Genomic DNA, 24,729 nt, shown 5'->3' with positions numbered 1-24,729 from the left:
ATTTTTGTTCAGTTCTATGAAAAATCGATAAAAATAAATAAATAAAATAAAGTTAAAAAAATCAATCGAAATTCAGATTGGACATGTTGAAAATATTGATCTGGAAGGTAAATCTGCCAGAAAATTGTATGGTATATACCTAGCATCAGACCCCGGTTATTTCCGGAAAGATAAACAACTTGTTTGAATTTTCTGGTGCCACTCTTCCATTTCAGCCATGGCACCCATGCTGCTGCGATGCCACAGCCCAAATCGCTTACCTCTGCCATGCACGGCTATAGGGATGTGGGTGTATCCTGTGGGAAACTGCATCATGCTGTCCAGAATCGCGCCTCAGTGCAATCTGGATGGTAAGACAGGAATAGGCAGCATTTTCCCGCCCAAATATCCACTATGCTACTAATAATCACATGCCATCGCCAGCAAGGATTACAAGGATAACATAGCGGGTATTTGGACACCAATACTTTTATGTGCCCTGCACTAATATCAAGACAATAACCTACATGTGGATGCAATATTGAGACCTAAACCGCTATATTTTTTTCAGCCATTGTATTATGTATACTGTATTTAATTTTTTAAAGGAAACCAGAGACGAGATTACCTAAAAGTTTTATACATATCTGGGGCTTCCTCCAGCCTCATGCGCATGGATCGCAGCCGCCGGAGAGATACGAAGAGGGCACACTTCTCTTGCGCAGACTACCCGCAACTGGCTGATGTTACGGGACCCGGTACCGAAGGTGTTGGAGCGATCCGTGTGCATGGGGCTGGAGGAAGCCCCAGGTATGTATAAAACCTTTAGGTAGTCTCGTCTCAGGTACACTTTAAGCTTTTTAAATTTTAGAGGACCCCTCCTATGTAATGCATGAGGAGTGAATGTGACGTAATATTGGGAAATAATAAGGTTGAAACCAAAACTGAAAAATTGTATCTGAAAACGTGCTACAGTTGAGTTTCAATAAATGACATACTGTATATACTCGAATATAAGCCGACCCGCGTATAAGCCAAGGTACCCACTTTTCCCTCAGAAACCAGGAAAAAGTGATTGACTCACATATAAGCCTCATCCCCAGTATAGCCCACTCCACAGTAGCCAGATGTGCCCCAGTACAAGTCAGCCCTCCTCCCCATAGCCAGATGTGCCCCAAGGATGATACAGCTGTGTCTCAAGACGCCACTAGATGGTGTCATAGATATAAGACAAAACTATTGCCACACAGGAAGAATTCCTGATCATTTCACCGCTGACACGATGCTTGCACACTCCGCTCTACAAGCCAGGGGACACGGGTAGTCTTGAGCAGCGCACTCTGCACACCATGTTGCAGGGGATGGGGGGCACGGACACAGCAGGGAACCAGCTGGCAAGAGCAGGATCACTAGTGCACAATCCTTACCCTCCTCTGCCAGTAACAAAACCTGCTCCGCCATCTGTGCTGCTCCACTGACTCACATATAAGCCAAGGGGGTAACTTTTCAGCACATTTTTTGTGCTGAAAAATTAGGATTATACGCGAATATATATATAAGGTATCTATATGATATGATTGTAAATGCAAACTTATGCAGTAAGTTGAATTTATTTTACGATAGTGAAAAACTGAAAGGTTTTATCTGCAAACATTTTACAGTTGAGTTTTAACATATGCTATATCTGTTTGATTTTGGAATGCAAACCAATGCAATAAATTGAACCGAACCTAATGCCTGGTACACAACATGCAATTTCCCGTCAGACAGACGGGTCGAATCAATTATTTACGCCAGGTCCGATCTGATTTTCGATCATTTTTCTGATCGATTTGGTATAAAAGTGATCAGAAAAACAACCAGAAATCATATAGGACTTGACGGAAATAATCATTTTGATCTGTCTATCTGATGGGAAATTGCATGGTGTGTACCAGGCATTATGCTGGGAATACACGGTTCGTTTCTGCTCTCGATCGTTTTTGCCTCTCGATTTCAGCTCTCGATTCTTATCTTCCTCTCGTTTTTTTCTTATCTTTTTCCATTCACTTTTATCAGAAATCGAGCGGCAAAAGAATCGAAAGGGTGATCGGACATGTCGGAAATTATCTATCGAACCATCTATTCAGCTACAAAACGTACCGTGTATTCCCAGCATATAGACATTGAAAGAAATGTGTTTTCTTAGCACATGGTGGATCACAAACATATCAAACAGTTAAGTCTGAGGTCTCTGAGATAACATTGTTTCCATAAGAAGGTGACAGTAGCAAAATGGGGAGAGCAGTGAATCAACTGAGAGGAAATCAACAAGTCAGGAAGTAATGATATCTAACTAATAAGATTACTAAGAGACAAAGAAATAGTCTGTGTATATTATCCTTCTTCAGAGAGAATACAAATTCAGATACACATGAGGAGTTCAGGAACATTTAATCACTATAAAAACTCACCTTTCTGGTAGTACTTTGAGTTATGTGTCCACCTGAAGCCAGTACAAAGGCCAAAGTCTGTAAGCTTTATATGGCCATCTAAGTCTATGAGAATGTTATCTGGTTTGATATCCCTGTGGATAAATCCCATCTTGTGGACACTTTCGATGGCCAGAGTCAGCTCTGCAATGTAGAACTTAGCAAGGTGCTCAGGAAACACCTCCATCCTTATAAGGAGGCTCATCATGTCTCCTCCCGGGATGTAGTCCATGACAAAGTACAAGTAGTCTTTGTCCTGGAAGGAGTAGTAAAGCTTTACTACCCACTCATTGTCAGCCTCTGCCAGGATGTCTCTCTCAGCCTTGACATGGGCCACCTGATTCCTGTTCAGAACATCCTTTTTTCTGAGGGTCTTCATGGCATACAATGCCTTGGTGTCCACTTTACTGGCGAGGCAAACTTCTCCAAAAGCTCCAATGCCGAGGGTCTTAATCTTCACAAACAAGGACTTGTCCATCTTGGCTCTTTTTAGTCGGTTGTAGTTGGTTTCTTTTTGGTACAGAATCTTCCTCATTTGCTCCTGAATAACTTCACCAAGACCAGCCTGCAAGTTACAAAAGACATTGCATTAAATACGGAGAAAACTTTTCTTCTCTGGTGCTAAAACCATGGGCTTGATTCACGAAATGGTGCTAACTGTTAGCATGGCTTTTCAAGCGTTTCGGCGCATTTTCGCGTGAAAAAATGTTTTCGCACGCAAAAATTCGCATTTGCGCATTAACGCGAATTTGTCGCGCAAACACGACCTTTTCACACGCGAAAAATTCACATTAACGTGCATTTTTGCACACGATAGTATTTTCAGGCGAAAATGCGCTAATCCGCTAAGCACTTTTCACCGCGTGCTAACAGCACCGTTTTGTGAATCAAGCAAACCTGTATAAAACATCCTACCCCAGCACCGAGTGTATAATAATCACATGTCACAAACCACCTGTGTCATGTGATTCCAGTTACTATGGGGCAGATTCATTAAAGGAGAACTGAAGTGAGAGTGATATGGTGGCCAGGGATGCTCAAATGCGAATTCGGGTGAAACCCGGATAGTTGCTATCCGGATTTCACCCAGTAAACCTGTGCGGGCTGGGCAGGGGGTCAAGCTTACCTGTCTGAAGTCTTCTTAGGTCCGTCCCTCGGTGCCTCCCATGATGCGTTCCACGTGGCGGTCACGTGAGTACAAACACTTCCTCCTTCCGGATTGAAGGAGGAAGTATTTGTAATCACGTGACGCGAATGGAATGCATCGTGGGAGGCGCCGAGGGACGGACCGAAGAAGACGTCAGACAGGTAAGCTTGACCCCCCGCCCAGCCCGCACAGGTATCTGGGTGAAATCCAGATAGCAACTATCCGGGTTTCACCCAAATTCGGATTTGAGCATCCCTGATGGTGGCTGCCATATTTATCTCCTTTTAAAGAATACCAGTTGCCCGGCTGTCCTGCTGATCTATTTGGCTACAATAGTATCTGAATCACACCAGAAACAATCTTGTCAGATCTGACAATAATGTCAGAAACACCTGGTCTGCTGTATGCTTGTTCAGGGGCTATGGCTAAAAGTATTAGTGGCAGAGGATCATAAGGATAGCCAGACAACTGGTATTGCTTAAAAGTAAATAAATATGGCAGCCTCCACCTCTTTATCACTTAAGTTGCCCTTTAAGGTTAATGCCCTGAAACAGTGCAAGCAAAATTTTCTTACGCACGCTAGTGAAGTAGCGCGATTTAATGATCCCGTGGACACGCTACACGCGGTACTGGCATCGTAGGGTGAGCTCCTTAGCAACGCAATATGTCACTAGCTCGGCTGCTACAGCAGTAATGTAGTATACTACGTTAAAGTAGTAATTGCCACGCTAGTGAAGGTTCGCGGAAGTGATACATCACTATCGCCCGGCGTTAGAGTATCACTGTTGCTAAGGAGCGTACACTACGCTGCCAGTAGCGCGCATGGCGTGCCCGCGGGATAATTCCCTAGTGCACATAAGCAGATTTAAACTGTTTCAGCGCGTTAACCATTATGCCCCTATGTGAAAGAGGTGCAACCAGGGGAAACGGAATGGTTTGTTAATGTTTACTACTATTCCTGGTACATATAGGGGTGATCATTGCCACTACAGCAACAATAAAGAGTTAATGCAGCATCTGGAGGAGGGCCCCCTGTGGTCCAGGGGTCTCCTGCAGGCACAACCTCTGCACTCCCTACTGCTATACTGCTGGATATAAAACATAAAGCTATCAGAAGCCTTGATTTGCTTTATAGAACTTTAGGAGCATATACAAATCTCAGGATACATATAAAAGCAGATCCCTACACAGAAGAGAACAAACTTCTCATATTTCTAATCAGCAAAGCAACCTATTCTGGGATGTTTCTCACCACACAAAACGTCCCACATTTCCAGAAATATGCAGCCAGAACAAAGCAACGACTGATCGCCTACCAGCAACTGTGCTGATGACTTGTGCCGAGCCTTCACACGCGGCAGGCAAGCCGCATTCACTACCAGCTTGAATTGGGGTAAAAATAGCGGCATCTGCAGAGTTACAAAAATAACAGTGCAGCTGAAAGTATCGTGCTTGCTAACAATACTCGTATGGAGACCAGGAAAACCATGATCTCCATTCACTGCGTCTCCATGACCATAATGCCTGCTGGCTGTTGGCAAGAATGGCTATTTTTGACCCAACTTGCTGATAATCGTCACATGCTTGGACTGCTCTTGGCTTTTCATACTCAGACATTGTGAAAAGTCTCATCACATGGTAATCGAATCAGATCATGTACAGTGTTATAGCGCATGGCGTTTTTTTTTACCCTCTAAAGAAACTATGGGTAAGGCAGGTATCTAGGAAGCAGGTCATCTTGGCGCTGGCTGCATAGCGCCTGAGTTGGGTGCCGCTATAGCAGTTCCGGCTCCAAACTACTTCTCCCTTCGAGCTGCTAAGACTTGGAGGGAGAATAGTATTTGACTCTGCCTGGACCTAAATTGCTGGCAGCACTAATTTGTGTGCCTGTGCAGATTTGGTTCATATACCTTTATGGAGGAATTTATTACAGTGGTTCTTAACCCTTTGCGGACCGACGTAGTTCAGACAGGACATAGATTTCACGCTACGTGGTCCGCCGCTCCCAACACGGTAGCACGCATACAGGACTGGACATTTGGTTGTCAATTGACTCTTAATCTCCTGGCATTAATCAGGAGCCGTGCTAAATGGCTAATCACATGATCACTGTGATCGCCGGTGATCGTAGTGATCACATTGTAAACAAGTAAACAAGCTTCACTCACCTTCCGCGTTCCACCGACGATCACAGCTCCTGACAGCCAGCTGGCATCCAGCCCCGAACTGACTAAAGTACGGGTCCCGGCTTGATTAGGTCATCAAGCCAGGACCCCATACTTGTGTCAGTACAGGGCTGGCTGCTGCGTTTGCCAGTCACAGTCAGGGATGCTCAAATCCCAATTCGGGTGAAACCCGGATAGTTGCTATCCGGATTTCACCCAGATACCTGTGCGGGCTGGGCGGGGGGTCAAGCTTACCTGTCTGACGTCTTCTTCGGTCCGTCCCTCGGCGCCTCCCACGTGGCGCTCACGTGAGTACAAACACTTCCTCCTTCCGGGTTGAAGGAGGAAGTGTTTGTAATCACGTGACGCACCTGTAACACATCGTGGGAGGCGCAGAGGGACGGACCGAAGAAGACGTCAGACAGGTAAGCTTGACCCCCCGCCCAGCCCGTATAGGTGTCTGGGTGAAATCCGGATAACTAACCGGCTTTCACCCGAATTCGGACTTGAGCATCCCTGGTCACAGTTGCCCGCCACTGGAGAGAGGAGGAAGGTGAGTAATTCTTACTGCTGCCGATCTCTGCAGGGGGGGGGGGGGGGGAGGGTGTTGAGATGAAGGCCACTAGACCACCAGGGGGATGTTTAGGGAATAGGGTACCACTAGATCACCAGGGATTATACAGTGAAGGGCAAGGTGGAGGCCACTAGAGACTGCTCTGGTCCTTAAGGGGGGCAGCAGAGTGGTCAGTCCTGAAGGAGTTAAAGAAGAAATACACACCTAGAGTCCAATAAAGTGTAGTACTGAAGTAAGATGGATAGTGTAAGTAAAATAATACTTACAAACCAGGGTTACCCGATATGCAACCACTGTAAAGGCAGGTGGGGAGATTTAGATGTGTCCCCACTCAGGATTAAGAAGTCGCTCTCTGTATGTTGGAAGAGGGTACAGCACCCGTCCACCAGGGGTGGACACAGGTATCGTATGCAGTGAACAGAGGCGCCAACAGAATATAATACACTAAAATCGTTAAAATTGCTAAGGAGGCAGTGGTGGATTTACCTCCCCCAGGCAGACTTGAAACTGTCAATTTTCAAAAATACATACATTTATTAAAATACTCCAAAACAATGTTGCAACGCATTTCACAGGTATAGTCCTGCTTCATCAGGCAATTAAAAAAACGGAGTATTTAACAGTCATATGTCAATATAACACCCAGTACCATTGTCATATTACATATTCCGCAATCACAACCCCACCTTACAAATGCAGCAATCACTAATATTCAGGGTGGGGTGGTATTACATTTTCCTTGATTACAATTTACACCACACACACTCTCCAGTTTCAATATTTTCATGTAGCATGGCTTATCTTGTAACCATTACACAGCATGTGCAAATCCGATAGCTGCTTCAGCAATGCACTGTCAGCATGTCCATAGAAAACACACAACGAAATTGGGTAGAAGGACCTTTGCCAGTGACTAGTATGCCATCATTAGGTGATTTTTGAAAAAGTAGTTGGAAGATTACAGGAACAGTGGTGTTTTCCTTCACATTGTGACCACAATGTCTGGGCTTCCGGATTTAATGGTTGTAAGACTTAAATAAATATTTGATCCTGGTGTATTATAACACAATCTAAAATAATGGAGTTTATTTACAAAAGTGACTCATTTAAGCACTCAGTAATGTAATACTAGGGCTGTAGAAACCCTCCAGTCAGTTTTACGCGGACGCTTTGTTGATTATTAAGAAGACTGACAATACGTAGCCCTCCTATTCTTAGTCTGAGTGGCTGGAATTAGCAGCCCAGATATATAGCATAAGTCATTCTTAAGGTACTATTTTTATTAACGTTTGAATGAAGCACTTCACACATTTCATGTCCACAAACACAACTGGAGACAGAGGGATCTCCAGGAATTCTGAGTGGATTCTTCTCTTTACAGCTGTCCAGATTACATTCAGAAATAGATGTTCTGTAAATACGCTGAGCAGCAAAATGCCTCTAAGAATAGTAAATAAACGACAGCTTCATCTAATTTAACCCAGGCTGTATTCCTGCGTGGTGCCTGTGATCTGCCTGTAGGTCTACCAGACGAAATACGCCACTTGCTTCTGTTACCACATATGCAGATGTAAAATAAGTACTGGGAGTTGCTCACTATACAGAGTGACGAGGTTCTGGACCAGTTTTACAGTTCAAGTATAAACCAAGAGATCTGCACAGTCCACTGTAGACAGGTTTGTTTATTCATATATAGTGCCAGATGTCCATACAGTAACCAAGTAACTTTTCGGGGCCACGGCAGGTCCCCTTTGTCAAAGACATACACAGAATGGTAACCAATGGTACCATTCTGTGTATGCCATGAGAGAGGACCTGCAGTGGCCCTAAAACATCCATATGCAGATATATCCTGTCAGTCGCCACAGACTGAGGAATCCTATTGGTGACATGATAGTTCCAAAGAGGCCTAAAAATAGCAGTTATTAAGAGTGGCTTCATCACTTAAGATTAAGGAAATTCTCTGAGGCACTCCTGGCAAATGTGAGTTGGCGGTTGGTCAGCCAGTGATGTAACAAATGTGTGGACAGTTTCCAAAATTATGTAAAATTATAATGGTAAAACAAAGTGCTCCAAGAGCCACCACAAGCAGTTTCATGAATCCAGAAAAAGTCCTTCAAACAGCCTGGTTTGTCCAGGTTTTTTAAGGCTTCCCATGTCCTCCTTGCCCTCACCGCTGCTAGTTTGGACCCTCTCACTCTTTGAGGCTGCGCTCCCCTCCTTGTATGAATTTGGCTGTACTGTACAAGAGCAACTATGGGTCGAGCCTGCCTAGCAGCACAGAGCCTCTCATGCACAAAGCACTAGTGCGGTACGGCAACACTTGTAAACAGAAGGGAGCGAGCGTAACCAGGAGATCATATCCAGTAAGCTCTTGTCAGATATGTTCAGAGGGAACCTGAAACTGCACTGTATTGGATGGGCTTGCAGATGGATCAGCAGGGCCTTTGGACTATTATTATTTAGTATTTATGCAGAGGTTTCTCAAAACCGAGGAAAGTATCTAAGTTTTTCTTTATTTTATTTTTTTTCCATTTCAGGTCATCATCAAAGGTGAAGTGTGGTAAAATTTTAATCTATCAAACCAAAAGGTGTTATGTTTGATGGAAGTAGAACTTACCGCCTTTCTACTTTAAAGTGGTCTGAAACTCGGACATAACATGCTTTTGTGCATAAGTAATATTGTCTGTTTACAAATTACAAGTTTTCAAAGTGTAGTTTATCTTGCCTGAAACCTGCCATTGCATTTTATTCAAACTGCTTTTTATTATATAGTAACATCTTCTAATTAGCTGTTCTGAGCCGTTTGTGTGCTTGTAGCACAGAGAGCTCCTTTTCACTTGTTACACTGTGTTTACACACATGTATCAACCTTGGAATGCAAACATAGATTGATACTGTTATCTCCAGTTTGGATGCGGATTTGAAGCTGAATAGCAGGACAAAGTGCTTTGTTTAGGGCCCATTTCCACTTGTGCGGTGTAAATTCGACACGGAAAACGAATTCAAATGCAAATTGTAACGCAAATTTTAACGCAAATTCGTGTACGTTTTCGCACATGTTAGTAAGTATGCGAATTTAACCATGTCAGTGCCCGTGTGCTTTTACATTGATTTTATGCAAAAACATATGCAAATACGCATGGAAAATTCGCATAGCGAAAACGCATGCGAATTTCCTATTAAATAGATTGGCCTCGATTCATAAACAGCAGAATTTACTGAGCACTTAGCAAAGTGTCAATTCATAAAGGCTGTTACCGCATGAGAAGCTGACATTACTGACCAGGGAGATAAATTACCGACTTGGCTGTAGTTACCTACAACACATGTCAGTAAATTGTCAGCAAATGCCAATTCATAAAGCCTTCAACAAGCGGTAAGCCTGGCGGTAGTTACCGACACCTCTAGTGAGGCGTTAACAAGTTGCCGACAGCTCTGATGAATGCAAAGTGCAGAGAGCCAAAGTCTGTATTGAGTCATCTGTGAAGAGAGCCGTCTGTGCGAGTCAGGGAAAGTCTGTGCAAGTCATCTGAGTGAGTAATTTTTGCAGAGAGCTATCTGTGCGAGTCAGGGAAAGTCTGTGCAAGTCATCTGAGTGAGTTATTTTTGCAGAGAGCCGTCTATGCGAGTCATTTCTGCAGGGCAAAAGAGAGAATCGCCACACTGCTCTACTCTACCGCTCAAGGGGCTGCGGTAATTTACCGACCTCCAACAGCAGCTGGGAAAATCTTTATGAATTAGCACACAGACCGGGAAAATACCGAGTGCGGTATTTTCCCGACAAGATTTTTCATATCGCACTGCTGCTTATGAATCGAGGCCATTGTATGCGAATTGCACACCTCCTTGAGGTGTGCAAATTCTTTTTTTTTTTTTTAACAGTCATGTGCGAAATCTGATGGCTCTGCCATACAGATTTTTCCTGCACACAAAACCGCACAGGATTTCTGACAAGTGGAAACACACCCATCCACTTGTATTGGTTATGCAGTAATTATTGGTTATGCAGAAAACGCATGCAGATTCGCGATGGTTGAAATGGGCCCTTAACCATTTCTGCTAAAAAAAAAAATTCTGGGATAGTAGCTTTCAAGCTGTGAGGAATCTTTTAGAGCAAAGTAGAAATGCTGACTTTCAGATCACTTTAAAGTGGAGAACTCTGGCTGTTCTGGGCTTACAAAATGATTTAACTCAGCTGATCCTGGCACTGACCGGTCCAAGCAGATTGCCACCCTCATAGGCTGTAATCCCTAAGGTTCACTATGAATTTACCTTATTTTAGCTAAAAAAAACAAAAAAAAACTATCAAGTTTTTGTGATTAAAAAAAATTAGATAAAAAATGAGTAAAGCGAAAATACAAACACAATTAGACAATATAAAATAAAAAGCAATTACCTCTGCCATCTCTTGCTCCAACTGCATCCTTCTATTGATCTTCTGCTGGTACGTTTTCAATACGTTCTCCACATGTTGTTCCATGTAGAACTTGAAGGCAAATGGTGAGTAGCTTTTAATTCTGGATTCCCTCTTCTCCTCGTCTTTGCTGTTTTTACGCACTGGGACAGGAGATGTCTGAATCTGCTTTTTGTCCTTCCCGGATTTGGTGGCTTTGGAATTCTTGCTGTTTTTTTCGTGTTTTACATCGCCATTCACTTCCTCCCCTTGGTTGCAGGTTACATTGTCAACAACACGCAGGTTCTGCTCTACTCCCTTACATAAAGAGGTCATATCATGCTGTTCTGAACTGTTCTGGATCAAAAGATGCTTTGGGTAGGGTGGTGGTGGAAATCTAATATCTTGGTTGCCAAAATCCATGTCAATCCCATAAGGACCTGGCCCTGCAGCAGATATTGGAAGCGACTCAATAATCTCTACACTTTCAGCAGCCTGTGCTTGTGAAGCCAGCCATGCAGGATGGGTAGGCCCAACTGCAGTCTGAGGCTCTGGCCTCATTACCCTCATACTCTTCACTGGCTGAAGAATATGGGCAGATGTTACAGTGGTGATGGTATTAGGTGATGCCATTGCTGCATCAGCTTTGGTTTGAGGAGTTTGCCGCAGCTGCACTTGTTTGGGTTGCTGGTGATTATTGAAAGAGTTGGTACGGCTCGGTACTTGCGTTTCTGTTCTAAAAGAAACGTGCTGCCGTGGAGCCGCATCTATTACAGGACCCTGAAGAGAATCACGACGAGATTGGTTATTTGGCCACTGGCACACACTACCCATATCATACATATCCATGTTTAGGCTATTCTGGGATGGAGGTAAAAGAGCCTGTGGTGAGTCTTGGTACTCATTTGCATATGGAGATCCCCTTGACATGACTAACATCTGGTGGGAGGTTGGACTTGACTGCTTGTGGTGAGGGTGTGGCATGTAAAGACCTGCTGGTGCTTGCTGATAAGTATGTCCTGGACTAGTCTGGGAAACTGGAACTTTCCCTTGAATACTGACATAACCACCTTCTTGCTGCATTTTGTTTTGAAAAGACGGCGTTCTCTGCACACTATATCCCATTGGGTCCCCCTGGACCATCAGATGTTGTCGCCCATAATGTGGACTGTTTGAAGCATGAGGAGGTTGCATGGAAAGGCCCTGGTTGGCGTGGTTAGCCATTCCATAATTAATTGCAGCAGTTTCAACACTGCTGGCATAAGCCTTCTGCTGGTGACTTCCTGGAGGGTTATGTGCTTGAGGTCTCTGTGAAGGTGCATTCATAGAGCCAGGCTGGGGAGCAGAAAGCAAGTAGTCCATGTACTGACGTGGTACATCATTAAGCACACTAGAACTGTCAACCGGAAACCCAGGCGCCTCATATGGTGGATTATTGATGGGATGATAGGGTGGAAATGGTTCACTTGGTCCTTCAAAAGTCGATCGATGAAGAACATTATTAGGGCCCGTGCCTTTACCTTTAACAAATGCAAATAAAAAGAAATTAAAACTGTTTGAGCAGGGTACTTCACTAATCATTTATACTGAAGGTATTATTCTCATTACGGAATCATACTCTTGGTAGTAGAAAGAGTAAAGAATTTTCACAACCATCTTCACTAAAATAGAGACAGTTATGCTGGGAATACACGGTTCGTTTTCGAGCCATTTAGATGGCTCGATAGATCATTTCTGACATGTCCGATCTCCCGCTCGATCGTTTCGCCACTTGATTTGTGAGAGCAGTGAATGGAAAAAAATAAGAAAAATGAGCAGATGATAAGGGAATCGACTGCAGAATCGAGCGGTGAAATGATTGAACGGGAGAATCGAGGGGCAAAAATGAGCCGTGTATGCCCAGCATTAGATTTACTTATGTTCTGCCTAATTAGGACATGCAGAGCGGCGCAGGGAGTGTTTTTATAGTTGCCTGTTCCGGACATTGGACTGGTTTCCTCTCTTCTTCCACCCACGGCTCTGCACTCCCGACATCCGCCTACTGACTTCCAATCACGTTATTACATGCGATCAAGGCTCACAATATAGTGTCAGTGGTCCATCACCACCCAGGGATGGAAGAGTCTTTTCCATTACCCCTTCTCCACCACCAGGTGGCACTGCACTGTTGACACTATCTTCTGAGCCCTGATCACATGTTATTCCAGTCAGAAGAGGATGCTCGGAGTGCATTTCCACAGATGGATGAAAAGAGATAGCCAGCGTCCGGACCAGTTAACTATAAAAGTTCCGTGCATCGCTCTGCATAGCACGTATAGCCTGCCAGGCTGGGGAAAGCACACTTCCCTAGCAGCAGAAAAAGTTCAGCCCTATAGCCACAAGTTAGAAGAATAAGGAGGCTGGATTCAAGATTATGCATTGACTTAAAGTGAACCTCCACACTAAAAATCTACTCTGAAATGGCTCGGCCTTTCTTTAACAGTTTCACAGCATCAGAACTTTGTTTTTCTTACCCAAGCCTCATTTTTAGCTACACAGAAGCTAAGCTCCGCCCCATCAAAGAAATCTGCCTGGGCATTTTTCCCCTGATGCAGTGCAAAGCATGATGGGAATTCTAATGTTGATGTTCTCTTTGCCTAGCAGCTGGGAGGGGTGATCAGGACACAGGACAGATGGAACTGTGTCTCATGCTCCCTGTCACCTCCTTTCAACCAAAAAGATGGCTGCCCCCGTGAAATCACAAACATTTGCCTGTTCTTTTAAAACAGGGTGGGTAAGAGATTATATTAACTCACTAGTTTAATTAACATACCTAATGTAACTTAATGACAGTAAGTTTGTTTAGACTGAAGTTCCTCTTTAATGCCGAATCATTACAACATGATGGGCTGCTTTATGTTTGACAAGCGGTCCTTGTTAATTAGGAACTGTAATGAAAATAGGGTAATGAATAAAATTGCTTTTTTTTTTTTTTTTTTACACTATCCATTTAGGCCTGGTGCACACCAAAAACCGCTAGCAGATCTGCAAAATGCTAGCAGATTTTGAAACGCTTTTTCTTCTTTTTCTGTAGCGTTTCAGCTAGCATTTTGCGGTTTTGTGAAGCGTTTTTGGTGTAGTAGATTTCATGTATTGTTACAGTAAAGCTGTTACTGAACAGCTATTGTAACAAAAACCGCCTGGCAAACCGCTCTGAAGTGCCGTTTTTCAGAGCGGTTTGCGTTTTTCCTATACTTAACATTGAGGCAGAAACGCATCCGCAATCCAAAATCTGCAGCAGCCCGGGAGTATGCGTTTCTGCAAAACACCTCCCGCTCTGGTGTGCACCAGCCCATTGAAATACATTACTCTAGCGGATCCGCACCTGCAAGCGGATCGCAAACCGCAGCAGAACCGCTCTGGTGTGCACTAGGCCTTATATATGATTTAGTCATTGTTTGCCCATTTTAGTAAAATCTTTCCTCTCCCTGAATCACATTCTGAAATGTATCACAGGGGGCGACATCTTGAGTCCTGTGAGGTGATCTCTACGGAATGTTTGTTTACTGAGAGTTCTGAAACCAGTACCAAATATACCTTGTCTCCCAGAATGCTCTGAGGGTGCATAGCTTATCAGCCTAGGCTGAGCATTACTGGAAGGCAGGCCTACATTCAATCTACAGCATATATAGATATAGGAAATATTTCTGATGCCGAAACCAGGACAATTACCGTAACAGAAGGTATCCTGAATAATTTACTGCATGCCACTATGTGTCGTTACAGGACTTGTTTAAAGCGGACCTGAATTTAGAATTTCCTCTCTGCTCTAAAAGATATGCAACAGCATAATAACATTTAAAGAAAAACATTTCTTTGTGGCAGCTGATACAAATCCTGCAATAAATCTGCAGTGTGTCTACTTCCTGCTTTCACAAAAGCAGACATATTGTTAACATCCTGTGTTTATAAAGTAACTGCCCTACCGTGGCAGAGGAGATTCCTCAGCTGACACAGTTGAGAGAGCAAATTACACTTGTAATATGTCACAGATGAGGGAGAAATAGACAGCCTAAACTCTCTAAATACATACAGGGTGCATTTCTCTAGGTTTTCCTTCTGTCCACTTTAAAATAGAAACACTAGCTAAGAAACTGTTCTCTACAAAATCAGCGTTGACACATTTGTGTGTTTGTCTCTATACTGGACAGTTACTTTGAAATGCTAACGTGAAGAGATGGACTCTTCTCTCTGCAGCCCATTACCTGGGGATGTCTGCTTGATGACTTGGACAATCTGTTCATTCCGGGGATCCAAATAACTCATCTTACTGATAAATTCCAGGGCTGCTTCAATGCTTCGGCTTCCTGTCTGCTTCAATGCTCTTTTCGCCATCTCCTAATCAAGAAAGAAATTAGAGTTAGCGGGTTTTTAGGTACAAATTGACAATACATTCCACAATAAAGGGGACCAGTCACAAACTTGGATTAGTAATAATCTGAATGCCCGCCAAGTAACATCTAGGAAAGGAATGTCGCTTCCTCCACATCTGTGTGTAAAATGTAAGGGTCTCCTGGAGGCACAATCTGCATCCAAGATGATCACATAAATTAACCTGAAAGTGATCTACAAAAAAGATTGGATTGTTAGTGGCCACCTTTAGTCTAATACCTAGCAGGGCTATGGACTTGGTACAAAAATCACAATGACTCCGATTCCAGGTACCCAAAATATTGCTCTTATTCCTCGACTACAACTCCACAGCCTTGGCTCGAAAGCCTGGCTCAAGCCATTATATAAAACAGGAGTCTCAGGGCAAGGCTCCTAATGAACCTGGGTGACCATGAAGCGCACCCTTAGTGGCTGCAGCCCTTAGGCTTGCAGTAATGAAAAAGTTAAATTCTCACTAAAATAAGCTGGGATTAGAAGAAAAGTTTATGTGCTGAATTAATGCTGAATCAGAATGGAATAGAATGATTTTGCTATGACCACAGAACGGGCAGCTGCTAAAATAAGAGCGGTTATGACTGGCTGGCGCCTTGGTGATGTCATAACAGGAACCGTTTTTTCAGTAACCTTCAATTACATAACTAGAAAATTCCCCACCTACAAAATCCCAGCTTCCATTCCTGACTCCCCGGTTTTTAAATGTCACTGAGAGGCTAAAAATATAGGAGTGACCAATCCATTGTTTTGTTAAGAGTATAGTTATTAGAAGACTTAAAGGGGAACTGTAGTGAAAATAACAATGAATAACTTTGTTTATTTTATACCATACTCATTTATAAACGATTTAGTCAGTGTTTGTCCATTGTAAAATCTTTCCTCAACCGATTTACATTCTGAAATGTACCACGGGTGGTGACATCCTTAGTCCGTTCTGTCAGGTGATCTGAAAGTTTGAGTTCTATACACAGGGAGATACTGCTTGATTGGCAGTTGGTAACAGCTGTTATTTCCCATAATGCAAGGAGGTTCACAGTCAGCAAACTGTCAGGACCATGACTCTGACATAACACTGTAGCCACATGGATGTCCCTGATGATCTATTTGAGAAAAGGTCTAGATTACCTGTGGGAAAGGGTGTATCAGCTACTGATTGGGAAGATGTTCAATGTTGGGTTAAAGCTCCTCTTTAAAGAGGAACTGTCGCAAAAATCTTACAATTTAAAACACATACAAATAAGAAGTATGTTTCTTCCTAAGTAAAATGAGCCAGAAATTACTTCTCTCCTATGTTGCTGTCATTACAGTACGTAGTATAAATCTGACATTCCCGACAGGTTTTGGGCTAATCCATCTTTTCATAGGGGATTCTCAGCATGGCCTTTATTATGTATGAAAACACTCCCTGAAAAAGATTTATACAAAGATGTTGGCCAGTCTCCCTGCTCACCGCACACTTTTTGGGCAGTTGGACGGAGCAACTATCTTTTACTAAGTGCATTTTGAAAATAAAGAAATCCCTGTGAACCCCCCATGAGGAGATGGGCTAGTCCAAAACCTGTCGGTAATGTCAGATTTCTACTACTTACTGTAAGTGACAGCAACATAGGAGAAAAGTAATTTATGGTTCATATTACTCTGGAAGAAACATACTACTTAATTGTATACGTTTTACATATACTTTACATTTTTAAGATTTTTGCAAGAGGTCCTTTAAAGAGGACTTGACACAAATTGACTTTCCCTTCAAGTGGTTAAACCATGGACTGAGCCTGTATGGCCACACAACACAAAGCACATTCCATTAAGTCTAACGGCATAGTTAAAATAAGAGAATTTTCCATGGGATGCAGGAGAGAAGGGGCCACACTAAATACCAGCAGCACTCAACATACTTCAATAAATTAATGCGGCTGGAGGAATCCACCTATATAACGGGATATCTCACGCAACGGATTACTGGAAGTCACTGGCTGGAAGAAAAGCTGAGCTAATCTGACTTCCAGGAATTCAGAAAAGTATTTTAGGCCTCCCTCTCTAGCCGAGCATCATGGGAAATGATGTCCCGCACCAGTTAGCACTGTGAAAAAATGCCATTGGCGGATCCACGTGACCAGAAGTCTTGGGCCCATCCATACCATAGGAGTTATTGTGCAGAGCATCGCAGAGCTTATATTAGTCTGCCTTGTCGAAACTGGAACTTGCTGGACTCCTGCACACCAACACCTTCCATACCATTAGTCAAGGTACTCTGCTGCTCACCCGTCATTGTTAGGGGTGTCAAACTGGTAAAGGGTCAAAATCTACAACATAGTCTAAGTCGTGTGCCATATGGTTTATTAAGATTTAACATTTTCTGAACAGTCACGAATTAAAGAGAAACTCCGACCAAGAGCTTTATCCCAATCAGTAGCTGATACCACCTTTTACATGAGAAATCTATTCCTTTTCACAAACAGACCATCAGGGGGCGCTGTATGACTGATATTGTGGTGAAACCCCTCCCACAAGAAACTGAGGACCGTGGTACTCCCGGCAGTTTCTTGTCTGTGAACCTTGTTGCATTGTGGGAAAAAGCTGTTTACAGCTGTTTCCAACAGCCAAAAAAGCATGCAGCAGCTACATCACCTGCCAACAGTAAAAATGTCACCATGTAATAAATGTCAGAATGTAAATCAGAGATCTAAAAGATTTTACAATGAGCAAACACTGACTAAATCATTTATACATAATTATTGTAAAAATGAAGCACTTTTTTTAATTACATTATTTATATATATAGAGTTCCTCTTTAAGTGATGTAGTTATATTGACTGTGAGGGGCCTGCTCCTCCCCTTCCGCAGAGCAGTGCAGTGGAGCAGTTTAATATTTACCTGTTTCAGCTCTGCTTCGAGTCTCCTCTGATCTTACGAATAGCCACATGCTTTATGCAGCATATCTCTGGCTACTGAGGCATGTCACATGATCGGGAGAAGGAAGTATGGAAGCACAGAACACTTGACTGCCAGGAAGAACAAAAAGAATAACGTACAGCTGGAGCAGGCAAACATTAACACTGCTCCACTGCGCTACTCTGCTATGTGGGGAGGGGGTGTGGGTATGTGTGATTGAAGGAGGGGGGCCCATGCAAATTTTGCTGGGACAATCCCGTGGATTATTGCTGCATCCTGGCTCAAACTGGTAATATTTCAGTCAGAAGCACTGTAATCGGTGTGCTCCTTTGGACTAGAACAGTGATCTGCAAACTTATCTCTCCAGCTGTTAGGGAACTTCAAGTCCCACAATGCATTGCAGGAGTCTGTCAGCCATAGTCATGATTCATAAAGGCAAATGCATTGTGGGACTTGTAGTTTCTGAACAGCTGGAGAGACAAGTTTGCTGATCACTGGACTAGAACTGTGATCTACAAACTTGTCTCTCCAGCTTTTAAGGAACTACGAGTCCCACAATGCATTTGCCTTTATGAATCATGACTATGGCTGACAGACTCCCACAATTCATTATGGGACTTGTAGTTCCTTAACAGCTGGAGAGCCGAGTTTGCAGATCACTGGCCTACTGTCATGCGTTTTCTGCTTACATTGATGGACATTGGAAGCTCTCAAGGGCCACATAAAATGGCAAGGAGGGCGGCAATCGGCCCGCGGGCCTTGTGTTTGTCACCTGTTGTTTAAAAGATAAAAGTAAAAGATGCCCATTAACGGCACAATTCCACGGCTAATCGATCATTTCCAAATGTCGCAGTAATCAGTGGGATAGGACCGGTCGTGCACATCAACGCCTGAACAGCCAGGGTTATATTAACTTCCTATCCTCTCTAAAGGTGCACAATAGAGCGTTTATAGATGTGCATTTTGCAGGAAGTGGTTAAAGTGAACCCAAGGTAAAAATAAATTGATGAAATAAACAATTGTATCTATCCTCCTACTCCTAGAAACGAAAACTTTTTCCGCATACTTTTTTTCCCCATAAAAATGTGTGCTCGTGTGCAAATTGTTGCATGCCTATTTTCAGACCAGCTAAAGAAAGTGGATTGAAATGCACATGCAAAGTGTAAATTTATTTTTGTGGGTTTTTTCACACAATTGCAAAAAATGAGAAAACACAACCTTAATTGGGTGTGTGGCAAACGCATTTTTCACACATTCGCCAAAAGCATGCACATTTTAATAAGTGTGAACACTGTCTTAGAGTTCTCTCAGCTATTTTTGTCATTTATGTGCATATGTCCTTATTGCTGTAACCTGCAACCCTGCTGTAATCTACAGGGGAGGCTGATTAACCTACCGGCAAGTATGTTTTTGGGATGTGAAAGCAAGCCACAAACTCAACACTGATTGAGCCCAGGCCTCTAGTGCTGTGTATTTACCATAAGGCACTGTAGGCATTTGCCTACAGGCGCCTAATGATGGCAAGGTCGGCTTTCTCCCCTCCCCAAGTGCCTCCCTCCTACCTTACCTAGGCAGAGTCCCGAGTGGGGTGTAAATGAGAGGTTACTCACCGAGGCATCTGCATTCCACTGACCAGATCTGCCTTCAGTTGGGGGCACTTCTAGCTACCTAATACTTAGGGACACCTCTAGCAACTTAGTATTATGTAGCCAGAGCTATGTGTAGTTACCTATGTTGGGAACTAAAAGGCAAGTGACAGCCAGCCAGCACACTTGCAGTGCAGTTTGGTGGGGGTTAGTAGGTTCATGGAGGGTGAAGTCTAGGGTGCCAGGACATCTGCGCCTACAGGCTACTGTGATGTAAATCCGGGCCTGGCTGTGAGACGAGTGATGTAACCAGGTGAGTGCTCAGGTGCATTTATTATGGAGGATGGAGAGGCACAAAGGGTAGAAGCGTGGTGTAGGAAGAGCTGCAGCTTGGCTGTCATGTATAATACATAAGATGGCCTGGCGGTTTCATGTCTCCAGGAGAAGATTTAGCAGATTTCTGGCTGCTGCGAGGAGGCCGTAGAAGATGAAGAACACATGTGATGGGCAGGCGAAGGGCTGTAACTCATATGTGTGGAACGTGCTTGCAGGAACTCGTCATTCCTGCCATTTTTGCCATTCTCCTGTGAGAATGTAAACATTTCATACCTGCTTATTAAAGACAGATTTCTTAGAAATGCTACGGGTGAAATGCTTCAGCGATTGCTCTACAGCCTGAAAACATCAAACTCACACTTTCTGCCCTCCCAGATCAGTTTCCTATGCTTAAGAAGCAAACTCCATGATGGATTATGTAAAAAAGCCCCCAAGTAATATCAGCTATTAAAGTGAACTCTAAAGTCAACCCTGAAGAGACCTCTAAAAAAAGAAGAGAGAAGCTCTGGATACCATAAAGCCTCTCCCGGTCCTCTCTCTGTTCCCTCATTCCAGCTCTGCCCCCCCATTCAAATTACATGCCTCTGGGTGTCCTTAGAAAGTTCCCCAAGTACTTCCGAAGACGGGTCCATCCACACTGCGCATGCGTTAGCATGGATCTGCACATGGCGCAGTTTTGAAGGCTACTGTAACGATCGGTGTCAGCACACAGAGAGGATCGGATTATTGGTGATCTGCAGTAACACCAAAAATACAGATTATACCTGATTATTAATAATCTGCAAAATCATCGATAATCCAAGTATAACTAACCTCTGGACACCTATATAGTGTGAGTGTTTGGTGCAACAGTAATGACTTTGAGTACGACCACCCGAGGAGCAGGTGGTCTTTGGCAGTATGGGCAATACTGCCCTTTGGGAAGTATAAAGACCTTCCAGCAGCCTGAGACCTCCAGAGAGGTGGAGTCCCAGTCTGAAGGTAGGAAGGACCTAAGAGTGAGTGACACCTGGAGGTGGATGTCACTAGCAGGTCTGGAGACTATCTCTAAAGGAGAGAGAGATAGCTCTCAAGGTCGGGCAAGCCAGGTCGGCAACACACTGACAGACAAGGTACAGAGACAGAAGGCTAATTCGGTATCCAAAGGCAGGCAGGGTTGGCAACAGATAGTCAGATATGCGTAGGTACCGAATCATAAAGCAGAGGGATAGTCAGGAATGCAATAGGTCATAACAGATATCAAAACAATGCCTAGTCTTGGGTGTGAGGTCCGTGGTCTCGACACCCTGGAACTAGTCTGAAGTATAACATAATGATAACACAGAGTCCCTAATCTTGGGTGTGAGGTCCGTGGTCTCGACACCCTGGAACTAGTCTGAAGTATAACAGAATGATACACAGAAGTAATCTGGCTCAGTGTGAATTCCCAGGTCCTCCTGGTTCTAACACACTGTAGGATCTGACTAAGGTCTGAGTGCTTCCACGTAAGTGTTCGCAACGGCAGACAACCTGAGACTGACCAGCAGTAACTATATATAGAGCGGCACTCTCCGGCGCCACCCATTAGTGATCAACCAATAGTCACTTGCTCTTGAGGTCAGCTGACCAACCTGGTCAGCTGATCCCTCCTTGGTTGTCACAAAGGTTCTGCCTCTCAGCGCGCATGCGCGTATTTCTCAATCTGTGTGAACTAACAGACCCAGCCACACCAGACGCACGCTGCCGCGTACAAACCGCCGCACTGGACGCGGAATCAACCGCCTTGCTGTCAGTACACGCGGCGGCTTTTCCGTGTTCTATTACAGTTACCCACAAAGGGCCGAAGACTGGGAGGACATCACTGGAGTGGGAACATGGAGTGAGGACAGTGTTCTCCCTAGGCTCTTTTAGGCGGGTTCTCCACTCTGGTAATTTTTGTGACCACCCGTCTGTCATCAACTCACCTCCTCATCTGCCTCATATGCTGTACACAGAATTGCGCAGAGACGCGCCGGCGCTGCATTCCCCCAGCTGTGCCCCACTCGGCTACTTCTTCATGCCACCCGGATGGAAACAAATTCTGGGGAGAACACTAGAGGGCTTGAAGATTAGGGGGAATTAGACAGGCTCTTCTCTCTAAAAACTCACAGGGTACATTTCTCTCCATTTTACTTGTGTCCTGCGCAAGAGTTTAGGTCCACTTTAAAATAAAAAAAAATTCAAGCTTTGCTCTTTGAACAAACAAAAGCAATTACCTACTGTTTTATGAAGGCATGACTGTATTTAGCTGTATTATCTAATTGTTGTTACTCTATCCAGTGACACAGGAATAGGGATTAATCACGTGCAGCAGCCCCTGGTATAAGTAATGTGGCCCCCCGCAGAGCTAGCCTGCACACTATGGCATGCGCTTTCATGTGAGCCGGACACGCCTGCTTTACAGAAATACAGAAGCTCGCTTGTGTGTCACAATCAACAAAGAGCGCTGTTCACAGAAATAGATGAAATATTGGAGAGATTTCCTGGAAAAGAACGCCAGAATTCTACAACGTGCATCCCAGCGATTCCATTCCATTTAGCCCCAGCCGTTGTGTAATCCACCTGTTTACAGTCCTGCTAAAAACACCATCTATTATGGCAGGAATGTCTATTCTGCAGCTGGCCTGCACAAATTTGTCCAGTTTGGTTCTCCAGCAATGTAGGGTATGTGTCGAAGCAGCAATGTGCGCGGCTAATTCTGCAAAAGCATCCAGGACCAAAAATAATGTGTCTAGCCTAACGGAGCGGCCCAAGATGGACATACAGCTTAGCTCGGCCGTGTCATGCAAAGCCCTGAATACAGGGCGACATGACCTGCACAGCTAGTAAAAGATGCACACATAATGTACACAGCTAAGGCCCATACCCATGAAGTGATTCTTGCAGAGGTTTTTTGCCATCGCCGGCGACTTTTTCCCCGATAAACGATCCGTTTTTTTGTGATTTTTTGCAACATCTTTTAACTAAAGTCAGTGAAAGTGGACCTGAACTCTTACACAGGACAGAAGGAAAACATAGAGGAATGCGCCCTGTATGTATTTAGAGAGTTTAACCTAATTCCCCCTCATCTGACTGCCCCGGCTGATAGCTAATTTGTAAACACAGGATGTTAACAGTAGGTCTGCTTCCATGAAAGGAGGAAGTAGAAACAGTGCAGATTTATTGCAGGATGTGTATCAGCTGTAACAAAGAAATGTTTTTTCTTTAAAGGTTATTATGCTGTTGCTTATCTTTTAGAGCAGAGAGGACGTTCTGAGTACAGGTCTGTTTTAAATGATGTCTAGCGGTGTGTGGCAATCGTGACCCATCACAGACTATTGTTAGATCCCCATGACTTCCGCGCTAAGTACTGCGATCGTTTGAAGTCTCATTCACGTCCGTCTGCGATTGTGAAAGTTCATTCTCTAATAAACAATGCCAGTTGTCTGTGCTGATGCTCCACTGCTAATTCTATAAGTCACTGCCCTAGAATGAGCATGCAGATCAGATGCTTTGACTCTAATCTGACTCCACTGGCTGCATGCTTATTACAGGTGTATGACTCAAATAACCAAAGGCTAAGCTCAGCATGACAGCCAGGCAACTGGCATTCTTTATATAGGAATGAAGAGTACAGCCTCCATATTCCTCTCATTTCAGGTCCCCTTTAACAGCAGACACATGTTAAAAATTGTCTAAAAACAAAAACTTTATAGATTGTTTTGGATATCAGTTTTCAGTAGGGCTGTGGCATAGGTACAACAATCATCGGTACTCCAACTCCTCAGTTTATGCAACCACCAACTCTGACCCAGAAATTGCTCAGACTCCGACTCCACAGCCCTGGTTTTCAGACATGATGTTGGCTCCCTGCCAGGTAGTGTATACTCAATTAGATTTTTGCAATCAAATTTTACAGAAAACCAAGAAGTATGTAGAGAAAATCGATATGAAGAGTCTATGAAACTATTGTTTTGGCCAAGGAAAATTGACAGTCTGCACATAGTTCAACTCTAGGATGTAGATGCAGGGTCAGTCATACTATGCCAGGGGGAAAAAACACATATGCAAGTAGATAACTACTTATTAACAGATGTATTATACTGTCCACGTTTTGATTTCAGTGAATTTTATTTAGTAAATAAAGAGAGAATTCTGTTCCAGGCACTTGCCATCTTGATTCCCTCTGACTGAAGCCAATCCTGATGTCATTTCCTCCCTGAGGGCTGGAACCCACTACAAAACACTATCGCTAATCGCGTTTTTTTTGTATGAGCGGTTTGTAAGCGATTTCATGGGCGTTTTCGTGAGCGATTTTAAAAAGTGTAATTAATTTGCCAGCGGTTGTGTAGCGATTAGCGTTTTTAATTCTGATTGGTCCTTTCAATTAATTTTCATTTTGTTACAGTGTGCAGTACTGTAAAAAACAGTTGCAAAATCGCTCTGTGTAGGTTTTGACGAGCGATTATGCCAGCGTTTATATACTTTACATTGCAGAAATGCTAATCGCTAACGCTCAAAAATGCTGCATATCCTGAGTTTTGCGATTTAGTAATCGCAATCGCTCCAGTGGAATTTGGCCCATCCATTAACATTAGCTGAGCGTTTAGGGAAAATCGCTAGCGGTTTGAATCGCTCCCTAAACCCTCAGAAAATCGCTCTAGTGAGTTCCAGCCCTGACTCTTTATTTTCTCCTAGAATCTGCACTGTCATAGCTAGCTTGCTTTGTAAACACATGAGAGCACAGGCATAGATCGTATT

General features: G+C 43.7%; 1 protein-coding gene across 2 annotated transcripts in view; it reads right to left on the bottom strand.

Moving 5' to 3' along the window:
* LATS2 (large tumor suppressor kinase 2) overlaps positions 1 to 24,729 on the bottom strand; it is a 75,726-nt gene that overhangs the window by 12,039 nt on the left and 38,958 nt on the right. For both annotated transcript variants that reach the window (XM_068266956.1, XM_068266957.1), the window contains 3 exons: positions 14,977 to 15,109; positions 10,736 to 12,252; positions 2,433 to 3,015 (listed from right to left, as the gene is read on the bottom strand). In XM_068266956.1, coding sequence (XP_068123057.1) covers positions 2,433 to 3,015; positions 10,736 to 12,252; positions 14,977 to 15,109 — 2,233 coding nt within the window. The remainder of the gene's footprint in view (positions 1 to 2,432; positions 3,016 to 10,735; positions 12,253 to 14,976; positions 15,110 to 24,729) is intronic.

The sequence above is a fragment of the Hyperolius riggenbachi genome, chromosome 2, assembly GCF_040937935.1.
Source record: "Hyperolius riggenbachi isolate aHypRig1 chromosome 2, aHypRig1.pri, whole genome shotgun sequence".
Taxonomy (NCBI): Eukaryota; Metazoa; Chordata; class Amphibia; order Anura; family Hyperoliidae; genus Hyperolius; species Hyperolius riggenbachi.
Note: the sequence above shows the minus strand (reverse complement) of the source record. Positions and strands in the feature narration are given on the sequence as shown.